General features: G+C 45.8%; 2 protein-coding genes across 2 annotated transcripts in view; one reads left to right on the forward strand and one right to left on the reverse strand.

Annotated features, from left to right (window-relative positions):
• LOC135066108 (ubiquitin-conjugating enzyme E2 G1-like) overlaps positions 1–21,614 on the reverse strand; it is a 31,409-nt gene extending 9,795 nt beyond the window's left edge. Inside the window, exons 1-4 of the mRNA XM_063964407.1 lie at positions 21,470–21,614; positions 6,638–6,740; positions 5,800–5,897; positions 5,067–5,245 (exon numbers count right to left, since the gene is read on the reverse strand). Of these exons, the coding sequence (XP_063820477.1) occupies positions 5,067–5,245; positions 5,800–5,897; positions 6,638–6,740; positions 21,470–21,512 (423 nt within the window). The 5' untranslated portion in view covers positions 21,513–21,614. The remainder of the gene's footprint in view (positions 1–5,066; positions 5,246–5,799; positions 5,898–6,637; positions 6,741–21,469) is intronic.
• Positions 21,615–21,720: 106 nt separating this feature from the next.
• The window catches only part of ANAPC7 (anaphase promoting complex subunit 7), a 103,289-nt gene continuing 97,108 nt past the window's right edge, over positions 21,721–27,901 (forward strand). Inside the window, exons 1-3 of the mRNA XM_063964406.1 lie at positions 21,721–22,126; positions 25,939–26,125; positions 27,727–27,846. Coding sequence (XP_063820476.1) covers positions 22,026–22,126; positions 25,939–26,125; positions 27,727–27,846 — 408 coding nt within the window. The 5' untranslated portion in view covers positions 21,721–22,025. The remainder of the gene's footprint in view (positions 22,127–25,938; positions 26,126–27,726; positions 27,847–27,901) is intronic.

The raw sequence follows: 27,901 nt of genomic DNA on the forward strand, positions 1-27,901 counted from the left end.
TATGAGAGGCAGAGGAGGGAACACATACACTGACTGGAACACCCACGGTGTTACCAGAGCGTCCACAGCTATTGCCTGAGGGTCTCTTGACCTGGCGCAATACCTGTCCAGTTTTTTGTTCAGGCGGGACGCCATCATATCCACCTTTGGTTTTTCCCAACGGTTCACAATCATGTGGAAGACTTCTGGATGAAGTCCCCACTCTCCCGGGTGTAGATCGTGTCTGCTGAGGAAGTCTGCTTCCCAGTTGTCCACTCCCGGAATGAACACTGCTGACAGTGCTATCACATGATCTTCCGCCCAGCGAAGAATCCTTGCAGCTTCTGCCATTGCTGTCCTGCTTCTTGTGCCGCCCTGTCTGTTTACGTGGGCGACTGCCGTGATGTTGTCCGACTGGATCAACACCGGCTGACCCTGAAGCAGGGGTTTTGCCAGACTTAGAGCATTGTAAATCGCTCTTAGCTCCAGTATATTTATGTGAAAAGACATCTCCAGGCTTGACCATACTCCCTGGAAGTTTCTTCCCTGTGTGACCGCTCCCCAGCCTCTCAGACTGGCATCCGTGGTCACCAGGACCCAGTCCTGTATGCCGAATCTGCGGCCCTCTAACAGATGAGCACTCTGCAACCACCAAAGAAGAGACACCCTTGTCCGTGGTGATAAGGTTATCCGCTGGTGCATCTGCAGATGCGATCCGGACCATTTGTCCAACAGATCCCACTGAAAAGTTCGTGCGTGGAATCTGCCGAATGGAATCGCTTCGGAAGAAGCCACCATCTTTCCCAGGACTCTTGTGCATTGATGCACAGACACTTTTCCTGGTTTTAGGAGGTTCCTGACAAGTTTGGATAACTCCTTGGCTTTCTCCTCCGGAAGAAACACCTTTTTCTGAACAGTGTCCAGAATCATTCCCAGGAACAGCAGACGTGTTGTCAGTGTCAACTGAGATTTTGGAAAATTCAGAATCCACCCGTGTTGTTGCAGCACTAGTTGGGTTAGTGCTACTCCGTCCTCCAGCTGTTCTCTGGACCTTGCCCTTATCAGGAGATCGTCCAAGTAAGGGATAATTAATACGCCTCTTCTTCGAAGAAGCATTTCGGCCATTACCTTGGTTAAGACCCGAGGTGCCGTGGACAATCCAAACGGCAGAGTCTGAAACTGATAATGACAGTTTTGCACCACGAACCTGAGGTACCCTTGATGTGAAGGGCAAATTGGGACATGCAGGTAAGCATCCTTTATGTCCAGGGACACCATAAAGTCCCCTTCTTCCAGATTCGCTATCACTGCTCTGAGTGACTCCATCTTGAATTTGAATTTCTGTATGTACAGGTTCAAAGATTTCAGATTTAGAATAGGTCTTACCGAGCCGTCCGGCTTCGGTACCACAAATAGCGTGGAGTAATACCCTTTTCCTTGTTGTAGGAGGGGTACCTTGACTATCACCTGCTGAGAAAACAGCTTGTGAATGGCTTCCAATACCGTCGCCCTGTCTGAGGGAGACGTTGGCAAAGCAGACTTTAGGAACCGGCGAGGGGGAGACTTCTCGAATTCCAACCTGTAACCCTGAGATACTACCTGCAGGATCCAGGGGTCCACCTGTGAGCAAGCCCACTGTGCGCTGAAATTCTTGAGTCGACCCCCCACCGCTCCCGAGTCCGCTTGTAAAGCCCCAGCGTCATGCTGAGGGCTTTGCAGAACCCTGGGAGGGCTTCTGTTCCTGGGCAGGGGCTGCTTGCTGTCCTCTTACCCCTTCCTCTGCCCCGGGGCAGATATGACTGTCCTTTTGCCCGCTTGTTCTTATAGGACCGAAAGGACTGCGGCTGAAAAGACGGTGTCTTTTTCTGTTGGGAGGGGGTCTGAGGTAAAAAGGTGGATTTTCCGGCAGTTGCCGTGGCCACCAGATCCGATAGACCGACGCCAAATAATTCCTCCCCTTTATACGGCAATACTTCCATATGTCGTTTAGAATCCGCATCACCTGACCACTGTCGCGTCCATAAACTTCTTCTGGCAGATATGGACATCGCATTTACTCTCGATGCCAGAGTGCAAATATCCCTCTGAGCATCTCGCATATAAAGAAAAGCATCCTTTAATTGCTCTATAGTCAATAAAATACTGTCCCTATCCAGGGTATCAATATTTTCAGTCAGGGAATCCGACCAGACCACCCCAGCACTGCACATCCAGGCTGAGGCGATGGCTGGTCGCAGTATAACACCAGTATGTGTGTATATACTTTTTAGGGTAGTTTCCAGCCTCCTATCAGCTGGATCCTTGAGGGCGGCCGTATCAGGAGACGGTAACGCCACTTGTTTTGATAAGCATGTGAGCGCCTTATCCACCCTAGGGGGTGTTTCCCAGCGCGCCCTAACCTCTGGCGGGAAAGGGTATAATGCCAATAACTTTTTTGAAATTAGTACTTTTCTGGGTTAACCCACGCTTCATCACATACATCATTCAATTCCTCTGATTCAGGAAAAACTACAGGTAGTTTTTTCACCCCCCACATAATACCCCTTTTTGTGGTACTTGCAGTATCAGAGATATGCAAAGCCTCCTTCATTGCCGTGATCATATAACGTGTGGCCCTACTGGAAAATACGTTTGTTTCTTCACCGTCGACACTAGATTCAGTGTCCGTGTCTGGGTCTGTGTCTGTGTCGACCGACTGAGGTAAAGGGCGTTTTACAGCCCCTGACGGTGTCTGAGACGCCTGGGCAGGTACCAACTGGTTTTCCGGCCGTCTCATGTCGTCAACTGATTTTTGTAATGTGCTGACATTATCACGTAATTCCATAAACAAAGCCATCCATTCCGGTGTCGACTCCCTGGGGGGTGACATCACCATTATCGGCAATTGCTCTGCCTCCACACCAACATCGTCCTCATACATGTCGACACACACGTACCGACACACAGCAGACACACAGGGAATGCTCTTATCGAAGACAGGACCCCACTAGCCCTTTGGGGAGACAGAGGGAGAGTTTGCCAGCACACACCCAAGCGCTATAATATATATGGGAACAACCTTATATAAGTGTTGTATCCTTATAGCAGCTTAAATATATAAAATCGCCAAAAAAAGTGCCCCCCCTCTCTGTTTTACCCTGTTTCTGTAGTGCAGTGCAGGGGAGAGTCCTGGGAGCCTTCCTCACAGCGGAGCTGAGCAGGAAAATGGCGCTGTGTGCCGAGGAGAATAAGCCCCGCCCCCTATTCCGGCGGGCTTTTCTCCCGGAGTTTGAGATATCTGGCATGGGTTTAATACATCCATATAGCCTCAAGGGCTATATGTGATGTATTTTTTAGCCATAAAAGGTATTATACATTGCTGCCCAGGGCGCCCCCAGCAGCGCCCTGCACCCTCCGTGACCTATGGTGTGAAGTGTGTGACAACAATGGCGCACAGCTGCAGTGCTGTGCGCTACCTTCATGAAGACTGAAAAGCCTTCTGCCGCCGGTTTCTGGACCTTCAATCTTCAGCATCTGCAAGGGGGGTCGGCGGCGCGGCTCCGGGACGAACCCCAGGGTGAGACCTGTGTTCCGACTCCCTCTGGAGCTAATGGTGTCCAGTAGCCTAAGAAGCCAATCCATCCTGCACGCAGGTGAGTTGAACTTCTCTCCCCTAAGTCCCTCGATGCAGTGAGCCTGTTGCCAGCAGGACTCACTGAACATAAAAAAACCTAAAAACTTTTTCTAAGCAGCTCCTTAAGAGAGCCACCTAGATTGCACCCTGCTCGGACGGGCACAAAAACCTAACTGAGGCTTGGAGGAGGGTCATAGGGGGAGGAGCCAGTGCACACCACCTGATCCTAAAGCTTTATTTTTGTGCCCCGTCTCCTGCGGAGCCGCTGTTCCCCATGGTCCTGACGGAGTCCCCAGCATCCACTTAGGACGTCAGAGAAAATAATAATAGTAAAATATTTGGGCCTAAATATGAACTCTGGATCTTCTTGGTCCTAGCTGGTAGATCGTCCAAACCTTTGGTGTGCCACATAAAATGGTTTAGAATGCAATGTTTGGAATGTTCTGACCCCCTGCCCAATAGTAATTATACTTAAATTTTACTAAACTTAATACTTAAAAAAAGGTCGAAAGTACACACTGGGGTACAATTCCCACAGGTTGAGAACTAGGTCTTCAGACACATCATATAGCAGCCAAGGTGGTCTTTTAAATGTACCACTAACTAATGCTCACCTTTTCATGCAAAAATTAAAAATTGTATAATCACTATTCTTTACACTTTATTAAATAGTTACTATAATAAGATCAACACTTATGAACTTATGTTATGTGACATACAAACACTTGTCCAGCTTGTATCTTAACTGTCTATTCAATATGGACAACTGGCCACAGGACAAGGTCAAATGTGGCCCAATTACATCAAACACTACAAAAATCTAATTTAAGCAGAATAAATTTAAATAAATCATTGAAGAGGACAGAAGCCTGTTCAGGATAGTACAGTATCAAACAAGGCCCAAATGTATTAAGCCTTAAGAGATAAAGTGGAGACGGATAATTTTTCAAACACAGCCTGTGACATGGCAGTTAGGAAGCCGATTGGCTGGTCACTTATCACTCTTTATCCATCTCCACTTTATCTCTTGTTAAGGATTAATACATTTGGGCCCAAATTCCATATATGACCAGATCTCAGCCCACCCCCCAAACCCTCCTGCTCCTCCCAAGTAGGCAAGGTTTGGCCATAATTTATACACTACAGGGGACGTGATTAGTGTGGCGAGCGTAGCGAGGCACCGTGACGAGTGCAGCGAGCCTGCAAGGGGCTGCGTTGCGCTTGCCCTCATTGGGATTGTGCGGGTTGGGATCCCGGTGTCGGTATTCCGACCGCTGGGATCCCATCCGGCAGGATCTCGTACTGATCCCCATTACAGACTTTACTTATAACCCTGTCTGAGGACCAACACTATGGCATCATTCCACACACAAGATCCGTTAGTTTTCCTCCCTTTATTGCGACTTCACAAGCAGAATTACACAGTAGGCAATGGTTAATATCCACCCCTATAGAAGATTACAAATTTACTCACTGCAGCATCTACATTGGCTGGCGAGTCACTGTTTGGGTCAGCAAGCATAGAAATAACACTGATCATGATAGTCTCCACTGTGTGAATTGGCAACCAGCGTTCCTCGGGCTTCTCATAGCCAAATTTGTCTTCACCCGGCTCATGAAGGATTGATATACAAACATCTCCATTCTTTGCAACTGTTAGGAGGAAAGAACAGAAGAAGGATGTAGGCTTACAATACTAATGTTCGTTTTAAACTATCAGTCTTCCTGGAGGCTGTGACCCTTCCCACTTTGTAAGCAATGGCTTTATATAATAGACACTTGAGTCCAGTGCATGGGATGGGGGAGGGGAGGGGAGGGGGGGGGGGGGGGAAGGGGGGCAGACAGCCTGTTTTGTTACTGTGCTCACTGTCATTGTCCTTCATGTGTTCTCTCTGGCACTCCCATGTTCAGTTATTTTCTAATGTAGTACTTCATGTATCTTTGTTGGTACTCCAATAAACTTCTCTTTTTTTTTTTTAAAGTAGTCTAGGGGAATACAATAAATAGGATGTAGGTATAAAGCTTTGATGCTACACAAGAAGCCTCAGACTCTGCTATCTTAGGAACTGGACTGCTATTGGCATTAAATAGGAGCTGCCAGTTTTGGAAGCCACAGGGTAGAATGTCTAACTCTTTAATGTTCGGCAATGCCTGACAAATCACGTACAATGTGTTTAGGGCAATCTTGCATGGCCATTAGATCTTACCATTTGGATGCCAGATTTCTGTGATAAATTTCATTTTGGGAGGCCTCAGAGGATAGTCAGATGGAAACGTAAGGTGCACTTTAAAGAATCCGCCCTCACTGAGAAGAAAGCAAAAGCAATGAAAAGTTTCTAAACTTATACACAATGGGGGTTATTCAGAGTTGATCACTTGCTACTTTTAGCAGCCGTGGAAACACAGTCGCCACCCACAGGGGGGGTATTTTCGCTTTGCAGGAGTGCGAACGCCTGTGCAGCCGCGCGGCAGCAAACATTGTGCAAAACAAGACCAGCCCTGTAGTTACTTATTCTCTAAGATGATTGCTGCGACGCATGGCATGACAGTAATGACGTCAGATACCCGCCCAGCCACGCCTGTGTTCCAAATATTCCCAGAAAATGGTCAGTTGACACTCAAACACCCTCTTCCTGTCACTCTCCTTGCGATCAGCTGTGCTACTGAATGAGTTGCTAGAACCTCTACAAAACCATGATGCTCTTTGTACCCGTACATCGCGCGTGCACATTGCGGTGCATACGCAGATTTGCTGTTTAACTGATAAATATGCAGCGAACAACGGCAGCTAGCGATCAACTCGGAATGACCCCCCCAATATACAGTACATAGCTTTTTACATTTGTTGGTGTATCTTAACCTATAGCAATATACAACCCTCCAGCTGCTGTGTAACTACACATCCCAGCACAGCCACAGTTTTGCTATTAAGGCATGCTAAAACGGAGGCAGGGCATGCTGGGATGTGTACTTCCACAGCAGCTTGAGGGCCACAGTTTGAATGAAGACCCATGGATTAGATGAAAGACTGAGACAAACACTTACAATAATGTGTCCTGTGGCCCAATCAGTAGCACTTCCCATTTATAGATATCATCATCATCGATCAATCCAGCAGAAAAACCTTCAACTGGGTTCTTGTTTAGTTCTGAAAAAGTTAACATGGAAATTACCATTAAAACTCTCCATGTAACCCCATTGACCACCAAGAGAAGGAACAAACTAAAGCAGATATTTAAACACCATCTTCCTCTTGACACACTGAATTCGTTTTTTTTTTATTTAAATTTTTTATTTTCTTCTTACATAGTAAGAAGTTGACCGCAGGCAGAATACGGCCCTTGTGCCACCCGTGTTATAGCATCATGACTCTCCCATGGCTTTTGCATCCCAAGTACCTCCACGCAATCCCAGCCTTCCAGAGATTGTGCACCAGTAGGACACCATACCATGGTATTGGTTAATATAGGTCCTTCGGCATTACTAAATAAAAGATACATTTTGGACACCTCCACATGCATTTTCTTTCTGTTACCATTTCATATAAATTACCAACTCTGTTGAGGAGTCTAATCTGCCACATTTCCCTGTAGACCACTCAGCTCTATGATACACCCTTTTTCAGGGACAGACTGGCGCTCTTAAATAGCCTTGGAATGTGTGTGTGTGTGTGTGTGTGTGTGTGTGTGTGTGTGTGTCCAAGAGGGTGTGTCACTGGGAGGGAGGGAGGGCTAGCCTCACAGCACAGCAGGCGGCTAAGCAGAGCATCGGGAGGCGGAGCTGCTCTGACAGCCCTGCCCCTCTGTACTGTATGCACGGACTGGCCCATAAGACCATTAACCCTTCTGGCATTTTGCCTATGTGCCAGAAGGTCAGTCTGGCCCTGCCCTTTTTAAAGGTTCAGGCCAGCACCTGCAAATTCCCAGGTCACATGTCTGAACAAGCATCCACATTGATTTCAGACCATTGATGTAGTCCAGGGCGGATTGGGATGGAAAAGCAGCCCGGGAAATTTATGAAAGCGGCTCTAATGGGGGTGTGGTCTGTTGAGGGGGGGGCAGGATCCCTACTAATAGGGCCCGATTGTATACAATTTCGGCCTTCCTTGCATCTTTTGCTGCAGTTGTGTCCGAGACTAAGGATGGATTGGGAACTAAAAAAGTGGTCCTGCAAAATTTTGTAGAAGTGGCTCAACATGGGCAGTAAGAGTTATAATATACCATGTAGCCACTGGCTGGCAGTTACTGTACTGGGTGACTCCATGGTAACTCAGGTTACAAGTGACACTCTAAGTTGACATTTAAACTAATATTTTTACCACATAAAATGTTCTTAGGAGTACTAAATAATGATTAGCCTACTAATACATTCTTCTTTATTTCCAAATGTTCAAACAATGAAAAATAATTGCCCATATATTAATACAAATTGTTTGTGTGGTAACTCAGGTTACACTAAAGAGTTTTTTTTTTGTTTTGTTTTTTAAAGATCATATAATGTAATATTTCTGCTCTTATTGAGGTGTGAAGTTGCTACAATTTATTTATGAAAACGCCACTAAATCATAGATTATATAATACATTACACATGTTTATGATTAGAAATGAATTATTTCAAAAAAAAAAAAAAAAAAAAAAACACAACTCAGGTTACAGGGTATGGTAACTCAGGTTACATGAGGCAAAAATGTTGATGGAAGTGCATTCTCTGGGTCCTAGGTCTTTTCATACACATCAATTTATGTATCAAAATCATCCACTATTCTATTTCCTTACATTACTAGCCTTGGAGTTAGTGAAAGATACAGGATATGATACATCAGAATCATCCACTTTAAAATGCATGCCACTTTTGCCAATCAGCTTCACATGATCTTGACCTCACCATCAACTTCCAATTCACTCTGGCAGACAGCAACATATCGATATGATGTTTTGCGCTCTCCATCAAACTTAAGAACATACGTTCCAGGTTTGATTTCTTCAACCCTGGGCCTATCTGGTTCATTAACTTGGGCTTCATCATCTGATGGAGAAGACCTGTACACTTCCTTGTAAAAGTTTTTCCTGGACCTCTTGTTCACAGACTTAGCATGTTTTGTTAACATGTAGCCTTTGGGTTCAAACTCTTCTAAACGCAGGTAATGGACTTTAGAAATTCCAGGAAAAGAAGGTGCATTATCAGATGTCTTCAAATGCATTTTCTCATTTCTGCCCTTGATCTCATCTGCAGTCATTTCAACAACTTTCACAGCAGAGACTCTCTCAGATGCATGTACAAATTGGCTTGAATTAAATACAACATTGTGCCTTTGCAGAACAGAGTTTCTAACCTAGCGTTTTTAATGCATCTTTTCTTTTCTGACTGCTTTTTTTTTTTTTCTCTTTTCTTCGGCAAGCCTATGAGCTGCTTTGTACTCATCATATTTTCCTTCATTCTTCAATTTCTGTATCCTTCTCATTTTTTCCTGCTGGTGTTAGTGCCATCTTACAGTAATTCTTATTATAAAAAAAAAAAACAGATAAAGATAGCTTTTTTCCTTTTTAAAGTTTATACTAATTCCAGTTAATTCATATGTATCTTACACTAAAAAAAAATTCAAAATATATTGCATTAAAAAACTGGTAATAAAATACCTTGTGTAACCTGAGTTACAAGACGAGCTAACTCAAGTTACAGAATTTAATTGCATTTTTCATGACTTAAGTTTTCTTTTTTATAGAGTTGAGTAATAAGCATGACAAATGTATACAAAAACCAAGTATAAACTAGCAGTATTATTATTTACCCTTATTAAAAAAAAAAAAAAAAAAAAATCCATGTTTTGGTAACTCAGGTTACATGCTAACAGTAGGCTTTAAAAAAAAACTATTATGCAAAATCAAAAAGTTTGTTTAACATTATATAATTACCCATCTGTAAATCCTTCTCTTAGTCCGTTGGGGATACTGGGAATCCATTTAGTACCATGAGGTATAGACTGGTCCACTAGGAGCCTTGGGCACTTTAAGAATTTGATAGTGCGCTGGCTCTTCCCTCTATGCCCCGTCTCCTACGGCAAACTATGCCCTAGGAGACGGACATACTTTGAGAGAAGGATAGTGGTGAGATTATGAACCAGCACACACAGAACAAGAGGAAAGCCATGCTAACCAAACTTGAAACCAGCAACAGCTGAACCAAACAACATTACTGAAACAAGTCACCGTGCAGGAAGAACAAAAGCACCGGGCAGGCACACAGTATCCCCTACAGACTACGAGAAAAAAAGATTTACCGGTAGGTAATTAAAATCCTATTTTCTCTTTACGTCCTATGGGATACTGGGAATCCATTTAGTTACATGGGGGAGGAGGAAGGAGGAGGAAAGAGTGCCGAGGTTCCTGCAGAACCGATTGGCCTCGGAGGACCTTCAGTTTGGTCAAAGTATCATACTTTTAAAACTTTGCAAACGTGTTTGAACCTGACCAAGTAGCTGCTCGGCAGAGCTGTAAAGCAAAGACACCCCAGGCAGCCGCACAGGAAGCAGCCACCGACCTAGTCAAGTGGGCCTGTACAGATTTTGAAACCGGCAAGCCTGCTGTGGAATAAGCATGCTGTATAGTGAGCCTGATCCAGCGTGCAATTGACTGCTTGGTGCAGGACACCCAATTTTATTGGGATCATAAAGAACGAATAGCGAGTCCGAATGCCTGGGACGAGCTGTCCTCTTTACATATACCTTCAAAGCCCTCACAACATCCAAAGACTTTGAAGTACCAGAAGTGTCCTTCACAAACGGAACCACAATAGGTTGGTTGATGTGAAATGTGGACACCACCTTAGGAAGAAATTGCCGACAAGTTCTGAGTTCTGCTCTGTCTTCATGGAAAATTAAGTAGGGGCTCTTGTAAGACAATGTCCCCAGCTCTGACACATCTTGCTGAAGCCAAGGCCAGCAGTGTGACAGTCTTCCATATAAGGTACTTTACGTCCACCTCCTGCAACGGTTCAAACCAGTCCGATTGGAGGAAGTGTAGAACCAGATTGAGATCCCAAGGTGCCGTGGGAGGCACAAAGGGAGGTTGGATGTGCAAAACACCCTTCAAGAATGTCTGGACCTCAGGGAGAGAAGCCAATTGTTTCTGAAAGTAAATAGACATGGCCGAAATCTGGACTTTAGAGCCTAGACGTAGGCCCACATCCATTCCCGAATGCAGAAAAAGCAGGAAACGTCCCAGATGAAATTCCACCGCAGAATATTGTCTGCTTTCACACCAAGATACATACGTCTTCCATATATGGTGGTAATGTTTAGACGATACCCTCTTCCTGGGTTGGATCATAGGGGGTAAATTTACCAAGATGGGAGTTCTATTTAAGATGAGATGTTGCCTATAGCAACCAGATTTCAGGTATTATCTTCTAGAAGGTACTAGATAAATGAGAAGTAGAACCTGATTGGTTGCTATGGGCAACATCTCATCTTACTAAGATGGGAGTTCTATTTAAGTTTACCCCATAGTCAGGAATCCCTCTCCTGGCTAGAATCAGCCCTTCAACTTCCATGCCGTTAAACGTAGCTGCGGTAAGTCTTGATAGATGAACGGGCCCTGTTGAAGATCATCGCAGAGAGGTAGAGGCCACAAATCTTCGATCAGTATCTCGAGAAGATCTACGTGCCAGGCCCTTTGTGGCCAGTCCGGAGCAATGAGTATTGCTTGAACCTTTTCCCTTTATTCTCTTTAGAATTCTTGGGACCAGAGGAAACACGTACACCAGCTGGTAGACCCACGGAGCTGTCAGAACGTCTACCGCCACTGCTCAAGGGTCTCTCGACCTGGAATAATACCGCTTCAGCTTCTTGTTGAGTCGAGAGGCCATCATGTCGATCTTTGGATATCCCCACCGACGTGTCAACCATTGGAACACCTCCGGGTGAAGTCCCCACTCCCCCGGGTGCAGGTCGTGTCTGCTTCCCAGTTGTCTACTCCCGGAATGAAAACTGCTGAGAATGCCAGGGCGTGTTTTTCCGCCTAGAGAATTCTTGACACCTCTGACATTGCTACTCTGCTTTTTGTTCCGCCCTGTCAGTTTATGTACATTACCACCGTCACATTGTCCGACTGGACCTGAATGTCCTAATTCCGAAGTAGAGGTGGCCTGCAGAAGGGCGTTGCAGATAGCCCCGAGTTCCAGAGGTTTACTGGAAGGACGACTTCCTGACTTGACCATCTTCCTTGAAATTGCACCCCCTGGGTGACTGTTCCCCAACCTCTGAAGCTTACATCTGGTTAGCAGAATCCAATTCTGAATCCCAAACCTCCAATGAGGTGAGAAGTCTGCCATCACTTTGGTGAACACTCCCGGTGCCGTGGTGAGACCAAATGGCAGGGCCTGGAACTGGTAGTGACAGTCCTGCAGTGCAAACCGTAGATACGCCTGATGAGGTGGCCAGATTGGATATCAAGGATGCATACCTTCACATTCCGGAGACACTAGGAATTCTCCCTCCTCCAGACTTGAGATCACTGCTCTGAGACTCCATCTTCAATTTGAACACTCGTAAGTACGGGTTCAATGACTTGAGGTTCAGAATCAGTCTTACCAAACCGTCCGGTTTCAGTACTACAAACAAGTTGGAATAATACCCCTTGTTTTGCAGACGAGGTGGCACTGGAACAAGTCTGTACCAATTTTTTAATGGCATCCTGTAAAGTTATACTTGCCTCGTGAAACTGGTAAGCCTGATTTGAATAATCCTAGAACTCCAGTCTATAGCCCTGGGTAATAAGATCTATGACCCAGGGATCCTGGCATGAACTTGTCCAGATGTGACTGAAGAATTTTAGTCGGGCTCCCACCTGCCAGTCTTTCAGGCATCGCAGTCCACCGTCATGCTGAAGGTTTTGAGGAAGCAGAGCTTGAGGTCTGTTCCTGTGAACTGGCATTTACCTCTAGCGCCTCTGGTGGCTGTAGAAGAAACTCTGGGTTTGCCCCTAAACTTGGCCGTCCGAAAGGCCTGTAAAGTGGGACCTGAGTAAGCCTTCCTAGCTGGGGGAGCTGCAGAAGGAAGATATGTGGACTTACTCGCAGTAGCTTTGAAGATACATTTGTCTAGTTCATCCCCAAATAAGGCCTCGCCTGTGAGAGGTAGACCTTCCACGCCTTTCCTGGAGTCTGCATCTGCAGTCCACTGGCATTGCCATAGACCCATGTCCAGAAACTGCTATAGCTGTAGTGTGTGCATTAAGCAAGCCCATTTCTTTTATGGCTTCCACCATAAAGTTCAAAGTCCTGTATATGTTGCAGGAGCAAAACAATATTCCCCCTTGAGGTAAGGTATCTAACCCCTCAATTAGGTTACCTGACCATTTGGCAATGGGTCTTATAATCCACCCACATGCTACAGTGGGTCTCCGGGCCACCCCAGCAGCTGTATACAAAGATTTGAGTGTGGTCACAATTTTACGGTCTGCGGAGTCTTTCAGGGAGGCTGCACCCGGGACAGGCAGTACAATTATTCGTGACAGCCTGGATACTGATGCATCCACTATTGGTGGATTTTCCCATTTTTTTCTATCCTCGGGAGGAAAAGGAAGAGATGATAGCAATCTTTTAGGGATCTGAAATTTCCTATCAGGATTAACTCACGGTTCTTCAAACAGGTTATTTAGTTCCTTTGACGCAGGAAAAGTGGCTGAGGATTTCTTTTTTATATTAAAATAAGATTCCTCACTCTCCTCTGTCACCTTATCAGGGATATGCAAAACTTCTCTGATAGCCTCTATTCCCTGCGAGAGTACCCCCCGTCCCACCTGACTCCACCTCCCCCATGTCTGACCCATCAGAGACAGACTGCAGGATATGGGCTTAAGTATGTTTTTGCGTACAAATGGCAGGGGACTGAGACGCTGGTCTGGGGACAGAGTCTCTTTTCATAGACTGTCTTAAGTATTGAGTCTCTCATTGCGGGACAATTTAGAAGAAATGTTGGAAATCATTCCCCTAATGGAGTCCAGCCATGCCGATTCTGCCCCGCTAGCCTGGGAAGGGACACTACACCGAGTACACACTAGTGAACCCCCTGGAGAAGAGGAACACTGTGCCTTACATGAAACACTCTTTGCCTGACATACTGTAACATTGACAGCACACACACTCAGGAAATGGTTAAATGAACAATTAACCCACAAAGAGCCCTTCCAGGGAAAGAGAGTACGGAGCCAGCACAAGGCGCCCTTACCACGAAGGCCAAGCTTAGCCGGGTGGCAGACTAAGGACCTAGATTAGGGACTTAGTACACCAATAACCACTCCACCCCTGCTACGACCCCCTGGTACCGCTGAGGTAAAATGGCACTGGTGAGCTGCTGGATTCGATCATAGTGAAGCCCCGCCCCTCCAATGGTGCACAGTCTTCCCAGTCTTTTATACTGGCTGTTTGTATCTGAGTGCATAATATGGAGATACTCCTTTTACAGCTTTGTCAGTCTGGGTACTGTGTCTGCTGTTCAGCCTCTGTGTCCTTACACAGCGGGAGATGCAGTCTGCCCTGTTCAGAAGCCGTGCATCTCCGTACCCTCATGGCGCCATAATAACCGGCGACCCGCTAACCAGGATGCCGGCTTAGTACTCACCACTCTTCTGTCTTCTGGTTCTGTTAGGGGTGGCGGCATGCTGCGGCAATGTACGCTCACCATGGTAGGGCTTGCAAATAGTTCCCTCAAGAGCTAGTGTCCCGTTAACGGGGAAAAGGGCCATTACCCCTTCAAGAGGTTGGGCCGTTCCACCCCCCCTAGGTCCCACGATGCAGTCAAGCTGGTGCCATCCAGTCCTGCCTGAAAACAACAAACATGTGACCGCCTCCTCCAGGAACATTTTCTAAACAGAGTCTGGTAGTAGGGGCATAGAGGGAGGAGCCAGCACACATCAAATTCTTAAAGTGCCCAAAGCTCCTAGTGGACCCATCTATAGCCCATGGTACTAAATGGATTCCCGGTATCCCCTAGGGCAGTGATGGCTAACCTTGACACTCCAGCTGTTGAACTACATATCCCGGCATGCCCTGCTACAGTTTTGTTATTTGGCCATGCTAAAACTGATGCAGGGCATGCTGGGATGTGTAGTTCAACAACAGCTGGAGTGTCAAGGTTAGCCATCACTGCCCTAGGACGCAAGAGAAATAATTATATTATATAAAATAAGAATTTACTTACCGATAATTCTATTTCTCGTAGTCCGTAGTGGATGCTGGGAACTCCGAAAGGACCATGGGGAATAGCGGCTCCGCAGGAGACTGGGCACAAAAGTAAAGCTTTAGGACTACCTGGTGTGCACTGGCTCCTCCCCCTATGACCCTCCTCCAAGCCTCAGTTAGGATACTGTGCCCGGACGAGCGTACACAATAAGGAAGGATTTTGAATCCCGGGTAAGACTCATACCAGCCACACCAATCACACCATACAACCTGTGATCTGAACCCAGTTAACAGCATGATAACAGAGGAGCCTCTGAAAAGATGGCTCACAACAATAACCCGATTTTTGTAACAATAACTATGTACAAGTATTGCAGACAATCCGCACTTGGGATGGGCGCCCAGCATCCACTACGGACTACGAGAAATAGAATTATCGGTAAGTAAATTCTTATTTTCTCTGACGTCCTAGTGGATGCTGGGAACTCCGTAAGGACCATGGGGATTATACCAAAGCTCCCAAACGGGCGGGAGAGTGCGGATGACTCTGCAGCACCGAATGAGAGAACTCCAGGTCCTCCTCAGCCAGGGTATCAAATTTGTAGAATTTAGCAAACGTGTTTGCCCCTGACCAAGTAGCAGCTCGGCAAAGTTGTAAAGCCGAGACCCCTCGGGCAGCCGCCCAAGATGAGCCCACCTTCCTTGTGGAATGGGCTTTTACAGATTTTGGCTGTGGCAGGCCTGCCACAGAATGTGCAAGCTGAATTGTATTACAAATCCAACGAGCAATAGTCTGCTTAGAAGCAGGAGCACCCAGCTTGTTGGGTGCATACAGGATAAACAGAGTCAGATTTTCTGACTCCAGCCGTCCTGGAAACATATTTTCAGGGCCCTGACTACGTCCAGCAACTTGGAGTCCTCCAAGTCCCTAGTAGCCGCAGGTACCACAATAGGCTGGTTCAAGTGAAACGCTGAAACCACCTTAGGGAGAAATTGAGGACGAGTCCTCAATTCTGCCCTGTCCGTATGAAAAATTAGGTAAGGGCTTTTATAGGATAAAGCCGCCAATTCCGAGACACGCCTGGCTGAAGCCAGGGCCAACAGCATTACCACTTTCCATGTGAGATATTTTAAGTCCACAGTGGTGAGTGGTTCAAACCAATGTGATTTTAGGAACCCCAAAACTACATTGAGATCCCAAGGTGCCACTGGAGGCACAAAAGGAGGCTGTATATGCAGTACCCCCTTGACAAACGTCTGAACTTCAGGAACTGAAGCCAGTTCTTTCTGGAAGAAAATCGACAGGGCCGAAATTTGAACCTTAATGGACCCTAATTTTAGACCCATAGACAGTCCTGTTTGCAGGAAATGCAGGAAACGACCCAGTTGAAATTCCTCTGTAGGGGCCTTCCTGGCCTCGCACCACGCAACATATTTACGCCAAATACGGTGATAATGCTGTACGGTTACATCCTTCCTGGCTTTGATCAGGGTAGGGATGACTTCATCCAGAATGCCTTTTTCCTTCAGGATCCGGCGTTCAACCGCCATGCCGTCAAACGCAGCCGCGGTAAGTCTTGGAACAAACAGGGTCCCTGCTGGAGCAGGTCCTTTCTTAGAGGTAGAGGCCACGGGTCCTCTGTGAGCATCTCTTGAAGTTCCGGGTACCAAGTCCTTCTTGGCCAGTCCGGAGCCACGAGTATAGTCCTTACTCCTCTCCTTCTTATGATTCTCAGTACCTTGGGTATGAGAGGCAGAGGAGGGAACACATACACTGACTGGTACACCCACGATGTTACCAGAGCGTCCACAGCTATTGCCTGAGGGTCCCTTGACCTGGCGCAATACCAGTCTAGTTTTTTGTTGAGGCGGGACGCCATCATGTCCACCTTTGGTTTTTCCCAACGGTTCACAATCATGTGGAAGACTTCTGGGTGAAGTCCCCACTCTCCCGGGTGGAGGTCGTGTCTGCTGAGGAAGTCTGCTTCCCAGTTGTCCACTCCCGGAATGAACACTGCTGACAGTGCTATCACATGATTTTCCGCCCAGCGAAGAATCCTTGCAACTTCCGCCATTGCCCTCCTGCTTCTTGTGCCGCCCTGTCTGTTTACATGGGCGACTGCCATGATGTTGTCTGACTGGATCAGCACCGGCTGACCTTGAAGCAGAGGTCTTGCTAGGCTTAGAGCATTGTAGATGGCCCTTAGCTCCAGGATATTTATGTGAAGTGATGTCTCCGGGCTTGACCACAAGCCCTGGAAATTTCTTCCCTGTGTGACTGCTCCCCAGCCTCTCAGGCTGGCATCCGTAGTCACCAGGACCCAGTCCTGAATGCCGAATCTGCGGCCCTCTAGAAGATGAGCACTCTGCAACCACCACAGGAGAGACACCCTTGTCCTTGGTGACAAGATTATCCGTTGATGCATCTGAAGATGCGACCCGGACTATTTGTCTAGCAGATCCCACTGGAAGGTTCTTGCGTGGAATCTGCCGAATGGGATTGCTTCGTAAGAAGCCACCATCTTTCCCAGGACCCTTGTGCATTGATGCACTGAGACTTGGCCTGGTTTTAGGAGATTTCTGACTAGTTTGGATAACTCCCTGGCTTTCTCCTCCGGGAGAAACACCTTTTTCTGGACTGTGTCCAGGATCATCCCTAGGAATAGAAGTCGTGTCGTCGGGATCAGCTGCGATTTTGGAATATTGAGAATCCAACCGTGCTGGCGCAGCACTATCTGAGATAGTGCTACTCCGACTTCCAACTGTTCCCTGGATCTTGCCCTTATCAGGAGATCGTCCAAGTAAAGGATAACTAAAACTCCCTTCCTTCGAAGGAGTATCATCATTTCGGCCATTACCTTGGTAAAGACCCGGGGTGCCGTGGACAAACCAAACGGCAGCGTCTGAAACTGATAGTGACAGTTCTGTACCACAAACCTGAGGTACCCTTGGTGAGAAGGGTAAATTGGGACATGTAGGTAAGCATCTTTGATGTCCAGAGACACCATATAGTCCCCTTCTTCCAGGTTTGCAATCACTACTCTGAGTGACTCCATCTTGAATTTGAACCTTTGTATGTAAGTGTTCAAGGACTTTAGGTTTAAAATTGGTCTCACCGAGCCGTCCGGCTTCGGTACCACAAATAGTGTGGAATAGTACCCCTTTCCCTGTTGTAGGAGGGGTACCTTGATTATCACCTGCTGGGAATATAGCTTGTGAATGGCTTCCAATACTGCCTCCCTGTCTGAGGGAGACGTCGGTAAAGCAGACTTTAAAAAACGGCGAGGGGGAGACGTCTCGTGACGGGCCCCCACCGTGCCCGAGTCCGCTTGTAAAGCCCCAGCGTCATGCTGAGGACTTTGCGGAGGCGGGAGAGGGCTTTTGTTCCTGGGAACTGGCTGTTTGTTGCAGCCTTTTTCCTCTCCCTCTGCCACGGGGCAGAAATGAGGCGCCTTTTGCCCGCTTGCCCTTATGGGGCCGAAAGGACTGCGCCTGATAATACGGCGTCTTCTTAGGTTGAGAAGCTACCTGGAGTAAAAATGTGGATTTTCCAGCAGTTGCCGTGGCTACCAGGTCTGATAGACCTACCGCAAATAACTCCTCCCCCTTATATAAAGGCAATACTTCCATGTGCCTTTTAGAATCTGCATCACCTGACCACTGCCGCGTCCATAAACCTCTTCTTGCAGAAATGGACAGCGCGCGAACTCTTGATGCCAGTCGGCAAATATCCCTCTGTGCATCACGCATATATAGAAATGCATCCTTCAAATGCTCTATAGTCAGTAATATACTATCCCTATCTAGGGTATCAATATTTTCAGTCAGGGAATCCGACCACGCCAGGCCCGCACTGCACATCCAGGCTGAGGCGATTGCTGGTCGCAGTATAACACCCGTGTGAGTGTATATACATTTTAGGATATTCTCCAGCTTTCTATCGGCAGGTTCCTTTAGGGCGGCCGTATCAGGAGAGGGTAGTGCTACCTGTTTAGACAAGCGTGTGAGCGCTTTATCCACCCTAGGGGGTGTTTCCCAACGTGCCCTATCCTCTGGCAGGAAAGGGTACGATGCCAATAACCTTTTAGGAATTATCAGTTTTTTATCGGGGGAAACCCACGCCTCATCACACACTTCATTTAATTCCTCGGATACAGGAAAAACTACAGGCAGTTTTTTCTCACCAAACATAATACCCTTTTTAGTGGTACTTGTATTATCAGAGATATGCAATACATTTTTCATTGCTTCAATCATGTAACGTGTGGCCCTAGTGGAAGTCACGTTTGTCTCCTCATCATCGACACTGGAGTCAGTATCCGTGTCTGTGTCTGCCATTTGAGGTAACGGGCGTTTTAAAGCCCCTGATGGCGTTTGAGACCCCTGGACAGGCACAAGCCGAGTAGCCGGCTGTCTCATGTCATCAACGGTCTGTCGTAAAGAGCTGACACTGTCACGCAATTCCTTCCATAAGCTCATCCACTCAGGTGTCGACTCCCTAGGGGGTGACAACTCTATAATAGGCAATTGCTTCGCCTCCATCTCATTTTCCTCCTCAAACATGTCGACACAATCGTACCGACACACCGCACACACAGGGAATGCTCTGACAGAGGACAGGACCCCACTAGCCCTTTGGGGAGACAGAGGGAGAGTATGCCAGCACACACCAGAGCGCTATATATAGACAGGAATACCACTATAAAATGTGCTTTTCCCTTTATAGCTGCGGTTAGTATCAAAACTGCGCCAAATTAGTGCCCCCCTCTCTTTTTTACCCTTTTCTGTAGTGCAGGACTGCAGGGGAGAGTCAGGGAGACGTCCTTCCAGCGGAGCTGTGATGGAAAATGGCGCCCGTGTGCTGAGAAGATAGGCTCCGCCCCCTTCTCGGCGGCCTTTTCTCCCGCTTTTTGGTGAGTTCTGGCAGGGGTTAAAATACATCCATATAGCCCTGGGGGTTATATGTGGTGTATTTATGCCAGCCAAGGTGTTTACATTGCTGCTCAGGGCGCCCCCCCCCTAGCGCCCTGCACCCTCAGTGACCGAAGTGTGAAGTGTGCCTGAGTAACAATGGCGCACAGCTGCAGTGCTGTGCGCTACCTTGTTGAAGACTGATGTCTTCTGCCGCCGATTTTTCCGGACCTCTTCTTGCTTCTGGCTCTGTAAGGGGGCCGGCGGCGCGGCTCTGGGACCGAGCTCCGAGGCTGGGCCTGTGTTCGGTCCCTCTGGAGCTAATGGTGTCCAGTAGCCTAAGAAGCCCAATCCACTCTGCACGCAGGTGAGTTCGCTTCTTCTCCCCTAAGTCCCTCGATGCAGTGAGCCTGTTGCCAGCAGGTCTCACTGAAAATAAAAAACCTAAAACTAAACTTTCACTAAGAAGCTCAGGAGAGCCCCTAGTGTGCACCCTTCTTGGCCGGGCACAAAAATCTAACTGAGGCTTGGAGGAGGGTCATAGGGGGAGGAGCCAGTGCACACCAGGTAGTCCTAAAGCTTTACTTTTGTGCCCAGTCTCCTGCAGAGCCGCTATTCCCCATGGTCCTTACGGAGTTCCCAGCATCCACTAGGACGTCAGAGAAAATATATTATATATAGCATTTCCAAAGATCCAGCACTCCCAATGGTAGCAATGAGTAGGGACCTTGCCAGGGAGCTATCCTTGGGGGTTACCCCATCCACATACAGTAAACAATGAAGGTGACACTCCTGGACTCTTTTCAGGGTGAAAAATAAAAAAAAGCTGTACTTCGTGAACGTTTCAGGGCACTCTCCTTCCCCCTTCCCTCCCCCAACCGGCATCAGGATCAGATATGAGTGACCAGGCCCATATATATGCACTTATGCCAACATTGAGCTATGCTCATTTTTTTTTATATTGGGGTGAAACCAAAAGGAAAATGTTATGCTGGGCTCTGCTTGGTCTAAATACAGCTCTGAATAGGAATAACCCATTATTAGGGCTGGCATGGTGTATTGAAGAAAACTAGGTCATCCATAAGCAGCATACAATATCAGCTACACATTATTAGGTCTTATATCTGAAGGCATTTTTAGCTACCAATAGAACTCATGAGAATAGGTCTGAATTTAAGCTATTACAAATGAGATCAACACAAGGTTACAGGTAACCAGCATTGCAGTTTCTACAAAAACGGTCAGTTGACTGCATTTAATAAAAATATAGTAAATGTATTGGGATCAAGAGGATCACCCAATCTGGAAGAGGAACATGTATTTTAACAGAAAGTAGTTTAATGGGATAAAGGTAATATATACAGGAAACAGACTCACAAATCAAAGAATTGTAGAACAAAAGACCAGGCACAGCAGGAAATAAAGGTTAAGATTTTTGGTATTACTCCATTATTTAAGAAGGTATTCCAGAGAGAACAGGGTAAGCAATCTGTGTCTCATGACGCAGCTGTGGAACAACAAGTCCCAGAGGACCCAGCAAGTAAGGGGCTGGGCCTTAGGGGGATTTGTAGCACTACTATGGTTGGAAAGCTCAATACTAGGTTAATCTCGACAGTGTTGCAAACCTCGGAACCTGTAATTCTTATTATTGAATGTAGAAGAGGCGCATCACCAATACGAACTAGCCTACAGATAGTGGCAGCCGGCTCGGTGACATGCCAAACAATAGCGAAAGAAGAGAACAGAGCAAGACAATAAAATAAGAATGCGCCTAGCTCTCAGCATTACCTGCCAGCTGCTTCCTGAGCAGGAGGACGGCTTGTTCTGCCATAGTGAGAGGATCGCAGAGCCGGCCAGCCCCGCACACTACTCAGCAACCTCCTGCTTTCACTCTGCCTCTTTACAGTACTTCCGCCCTTATAGGCCCGGTCCTCTCTGGAACGCAAGAGGCCCACCCCTGCCCTGGAACGCACATCTCGGCTATTATCTGCCATCTGCAATGACGTCCACACATTAGGGCGACCTATGCGTGCCTGTTATCACCGGCCAACGTCTTTTCACATACAAACAACGTGACTGCTGACGGATAATATCTGAGTTCATTAGCTTGTAGTGGCTGACCATGCCTGTAACGTCTCGGCTCTATGGCTCCAGCTGGGGCCGTATTTGAAAATATCGACATGACAGGAGCAGGCGCACCGCAGACAGCTATTTCACATTTCCATATAGGTCGACAATAAGCTCTGAGGCTTCATGACTTCATGTGATTTGTGCTGTTGGGTGTAGTTCTGTTACTGTATCCTCCTGTGATCTCCCGCTGCCGCTGCTGGCTCTTCCAGGCAAGATGAATGTGATAGATCATGTCCGGGACATGGCTGCTGCCGGGCTACACTCCAATGTCCGCTTACTGAGCAGCCTCCTGCTGACTATGAGCAACAACAACCCGTGAGTGAGGAGACACACACGTATACATTGTGTGTGTGTGTATATATGTACTGTATACAGTGTGTGTGTAACTATATGTATCTGATCTAATTAGATTCAGTATTTTTATTGTTCCTTTAAAAGAACAATGAAGCAAAGGAAAGTCAGAGGATGTAAAACACATATCAAAGTGATGAAGAAGAGGGAGAGCCCTAAGTGCATAGCCCAGGCCATGGGGGAAAGCGGCAGTGCAGAATACATTATATAGATTGTCAGATTTTTTCCCCTCTCTCAGATAAAAAAATAAATATGTTTCGTTTTTCTCAATAAATGTTATTGTCGCAAAGAAGTTCAATAACATGTATTATCCATCCACTGAGAATTTAACTGCATCCATTCCTTTATGCTGGGTACACACCTGAGCAATGGATTAGCTGGCCGCTCTATGTAATGATATGGTAAGTGCTATGCACAGTACACACTTAGCCATATGCCGCCTGACATGCCTGGCCATGGGAACCAGTAGTGATGTCATTGTTGGCGGTTCTTTGGCAGGCATATGGGGCAGTTGTCCTGATATATCTGCCAGATATATCAGCTGGGCTGATGCGATATGTCTGTGAACGACATAGTTCAGAGACATCTTCTGTACACACCTGCCAATGCACTATGCAATGTCATTTGTCAGCTGAGCGAACGACATATTGCATAGTATGTACCTAGCAAAAGGGGGTTGATTCAATTCAGCGACAGTTGAATAGCGCCGGGAATTAGCTCCCGACGCTATTCAATTCAGCTAAAATTAAGTCGGAGAATGCCCGTTCTCGCGGACTTAACAGGTTGTTTTGTTGGGAGAACGGGCATTCCCAGACTTAACTACCCGCAGTGATGCTGATTCCCGAAAGAATCAGACTCGCGGCAGCCCTTTTGTCAGTTTTCTTCTCTCACCCCCCCGGTGGTGAGAGAAGAATTCCCGACAATTGAGGGTAACTAGTCGCTGTATTGAATAGCGTTGGGTGCTAACTCCCGGCGCTATTCAACTGTTGCTGAATTGAATCAACCCCTAGGTCATCAAGACAATTGATGTATACTGTAATAAGATGTTTTTGTTAAATGGAAAAACAATTCAGTCATAGATTGACTGAATACTCAAATATTGGCAGGAAGCCGCTAATCCAGTGGGATTGTGTGCGGAATGCCGGCTGTCAGAATACAGACCCTGGCATCCGGACACCCATAATCCTGACAAGGGTGCTCAACTAAACGAACCCTAAACCTCCCCCTAATACTTCCTGCAGTCTAACCCTAACCCTCCCCAGCATACTTGTGTTTTGGATTCCGGCATCGGCATTCTGATAGGTGTCATTTTTCAAATACAGCATGTAACATGGTAGTCAGGAGCTGATTGGCTGGTACTTTATCTCTGTCCACTTTATCTCTCGCCAATGCCTAGTACATAGACCCCTTTATTGTTCTCCACTTTATCTCTCGCCATAGTTTGATACATATCCCACAATGCTTGTTTAAAAGGCCTACTGACCTGTGTTAGGGATGGCCATTGGTGGGTGGGAAACCATCTGTAAGGGAACCATCGATGGATTTGATCATCGATGGTCACCCTTACTTTAATATTGAGTTAGTCGTGGGCCAGTCAGGGCCTGGAGGCGTGGCTTTGTGGTGTCAGGGGGTGGAGCTATGCTCCGTGTCCCTGACACCCTGAAAGATAAACAAAAAATACAAATATTTGATAACTCTTTAACATCGATGGCGGGAGACAATCTGTTTCCTCCCCATCGATGGCAAAAGTAGTTAACATCGGGCATAGTCCATCAATGATTTAGAATCATCGATGGTCGATGGCCATCACTACCTGTTATTACAGATATGTGTCTTTTTCGTTGATTAAATGTATCAATTTAATTTGTTACTGATGTTGAGAGTAAAGTGTGGCCCATCTAAATGTTAGGGGGCTGCCAAATGCAGCCACTGAACTGTATCAGATTACATATCACTGCAATCTGAGCTAGCTAAAGCCCCATACACACTAAACTATTCTTGCCAGCGCCGATATTGGCGGCGGCGGGAACCCGGCTGGGTGCCGACATCGGTAAGTTCATACACACTTGCTGATGCCAGAGAGGAAGGGAGCGACGGTGGGGGGAAATGACACCCATGCTGCATCTGCAGCATGGTTGTCGTTAACGAGGACCTCCCTCGTCTGGACATGTTCAGGCAAGGGAGGGGTTCGTTAACGATGCGCGGGAGCGTGCATCGTTAACGACATTGAGTGTACACACTAGACGAGACTGTAAAAGATCTCGCTCAGATTGGGCCTTCTGAGATCTTTCACTTTCTCGTCTAGTGTGTATGGGACTTAACTAACTGCTAAACTATCAGGGACAAATGAGATACAAAAGTGCAGATACAGTAACAAGTAAGGATAGATGCACAACATATTGTCAGACCAGCTGGGCAGTTAGTCATTTAAAGATGCAAACTGCTGAAAGGCACATATATGTTAAAGCAGGATTCCGGCTGTCAAAAGGCCGACACCGGAATCTCGACACTGATCAGAATGCTGTTGTCGGCATCCCCAATAGGATCACAATGCTGGCGCCGACACCCCGACTGCCGGGATCCTGATCAAGTGACTGCCGGAACATTGGAGAGGTAAGCCGTGCAGGGGATGGGGGAGGGTTAGGTTTAGGCTGTAGGTAGGGAGGGGGTATTATTGTTAGTCTGCGGTGGGGGGGGATGTTAGGTTTAAACTGCAGGGAAGGAGGGTTAGGCTGCGCGGAGGGGGGAGGGTTAGAGTTAGACTGCAGTAAGGGAGGGTTGGGAATAGGGGATAAGGGGGTGAGGGATAGCTTGCTTCCCGACCCCTGTCGGGATTATAAACGGTGGGATGCTGTATTCTGGGGACTGTCATCCCACCTGCCGGCATTTCAGCCCCAACCTACTTTTTATATTGATTTGTGCTTCATAGCTTACATACAGGTTGAGTATCCCTTATCCAAAATGCTTGGGACCAGAGGTATTTTGGATATCGGATCTTTCCGTATTTTGGAATAATTAGATACCATAAAGAGATATCATGGTGATGGGACCTAAGTCTAAGCACAGAATACATTTATGTTACATATACACCTTATACACACAGCCTGAAGGTAATTTTAGCCAATATTTTTTATAACTTTGTGCATTAAACAAAGTGTGTGAACATTCACACAATTCATTTATGTTCCATATACACCTTATACACACAGGCTGAAGGTCATTTAATACAATATTATTAATAACTTTTTGCATTAAACAAAGTTTGTGTACATTGAGCCATCAAAATACAAAGGTTTTACTATCTCACCCTCACTCAAAAAAGTCCGTATTTCGGAATATTCTGTATTTCAGAATATTTGGATATGGGATACTCAACCTGTATTACATTTTATTTTACATATAAAATGTAATCGTCAGAAATGGTCACTGCATTAATATTTTCTCTGCTGAGCTGTACGTGGATTTTGTAGTCATGTCTTATAGGTACTATACCATTTTGATGATATTTTATATTCATTTACTACATCTCTACCCAAACAGTAGTCTTATATTTACAGTAATTTAGACAATTTAACAGTTGAGCTAGATTGCAGCCGAATATGTAAGCAGTTACATTTATACTCTGTACTCTCTAAAAGTAAAATGTGAAAAGAAATACTTTCTTGATGTTTTTTTTAAGTGTTTAGGGAAATTAGATCAACTTGTATCAGGACAGTGAGGGGCTTGCACAAGTCTTTTTGAATCTACTACTACTATTATTATTATTATTTAATCAGGGAGATGTTTTCCCCATCACAAAAGTACCAGCTGCTGGTATACCATGCAGACTCTCTCTTTCACGATAAAGAGTATCGGAATGCTGTCAGCAAGTACACCATGGCTCTCCAGCAGAAGAAATCTTTAACCAAGACCTCTAAAGTCAGACCCTCCACAGGAAATGCTACTCCTACGCCACAAAATCAGGTATAACAGCAGTTCTATAAAGCACACTTGTACGTTTAGAGGGTCCGGCATTATTTCTTTCCAGACAAAACCAAAATCTAGTTATCCTGGCAACACAGTACATCTGAATTTGAGCATTTGAATACAGTATGCTAGAATAGGTCCAGTCAGTTTGTTACGCTATAGCTGATAAATGTGTTACTATCAGTGCCACAGAATGCTTCCACATTCTAACTATCCCTAGCACATCTGCTAATAAAACAGTGATTACTTCTGTAGCTAGTTTAAGATTTTACATGTTTTAATGTAAAACAAGGAATCAATAGATCAAAATCAAGTTATGGGTCTGATCCTTCCTTAATAATTAAGATTAGAATTGGTGATTTAAAAATAAATATTAAATTATCCCCAGTATAGTGGTCATTATGTTGACGGGGGGTTTTGTGTTACTGTTTTTTTAAATTTATTTTTAATTTGTATAGAACAATAAAGTAGGCTAACTAAAAGTAAGTACATAATAATACACAAGTGATGCTAATATTTGTATTATGCACAATAATAAATGACACCGTTAATAACCTGTGAGTTCTGAAGTCATCCTCCAGTCTTTATTGTAATCAATATTGCATATTGTAAGTCCCTGTTTATTAACATTTAGCTAAATAGTGCCAGCGTATTCCATTGCGTTTTACACTACAGATATTAGAAGCTACCTTGGAGACATGTGGCTAATACATATGCTCCTCAGTGGCGTATGATAGCTTTATAATTTACAGTAGGTAATACGTTATCTCATATATTTGAAAGTGAACGATCTGTGACAAAGCTGTTTCAAAGACATAAAACTTAAGTGACAGTTTAATATTAGAATTGGTTATAAACATGTACCCAACCCAAGTTCCTGTCTGGGTCCCTTCCCCAGGACCTCCTTTCTCTGCATTGTTGGAACATCTGATGAATTTGGGCATCACGTCATTGGTACTTTGCAGTGTTATTACTGTGACCCATTGGAGTTAAGACGCAGTTTAATCGGTTTTCCAATATAAATACTACACATAATGAGAAAAATCTATTTTGTGTTGCAAATGTTAATATCTATATTCTTATTTGTTTCAGGGTGAAAAACAATAGTATAAACAACAAAACAATTGAAAATGGTACAGACAAAACAGGGTCAAAAATCAAACAGTGTATTGCTGACTGGGAGACAAGCATAGTGCAGGGTGACCACCAATAGAGGTGACAACCAATAGAGCTCTTGATAGTGGGGTTGGACATAAAACTGAAAGGGGACAGGGCATGAGATGAGATGGGCGGACAGCTGAGAGAGTTTGTAGGCTTTAATGAACAGGCTTTAATTTCAGGGCATGTTTGCATCCATTCTGGCTGTTAGACATTCTCATACGGTGAGGGAGTGTTTGCATCCATTCTGGCTGTTAGACATTCTCATACGGTGAGGGAGTGTTTGCATCCATTCTGGCTGTTAGACATTCTGATACGGTGAGGGAGGGAGTTCCTGACTAGGGTAGCAGCATGGGAGAAGTCTTCGATGCTGGAGTGGTAGGAGGTATTCAACGAGGCGGCAAGGTGACAATCTTATTGTTGTATCTTTGTTTCCCCAGAGCCTCCCATCCGAGATTGAAGTAAAATACAAAATGGCAGAGTGCTATACAATGCTTAAACAGGACAAAGATGCTGTTGCCATATTAGATGGAATTCCTTCCCGACAAAGAACCCCAAAGGTACATTAAGAGCATTATTTTACCAGTTTGAGACCATTTTTCTTTCTGGTGTATT

Source organism: Pseudophryne corroboree, chromosome 1, assembly GCF_028390025.1.
Source record: "Pseudophryne corroboree isolate aPseCor3 chromosome 1, aPseCor3.hap2, whole genome shotgun sequence".
Lineage (NCBI taxonomy): Eukaryota > Metazoa > Chordata > Amphibia > Anura > Myobatrachidae > Pseudophryne > Pseudophryne corroboree.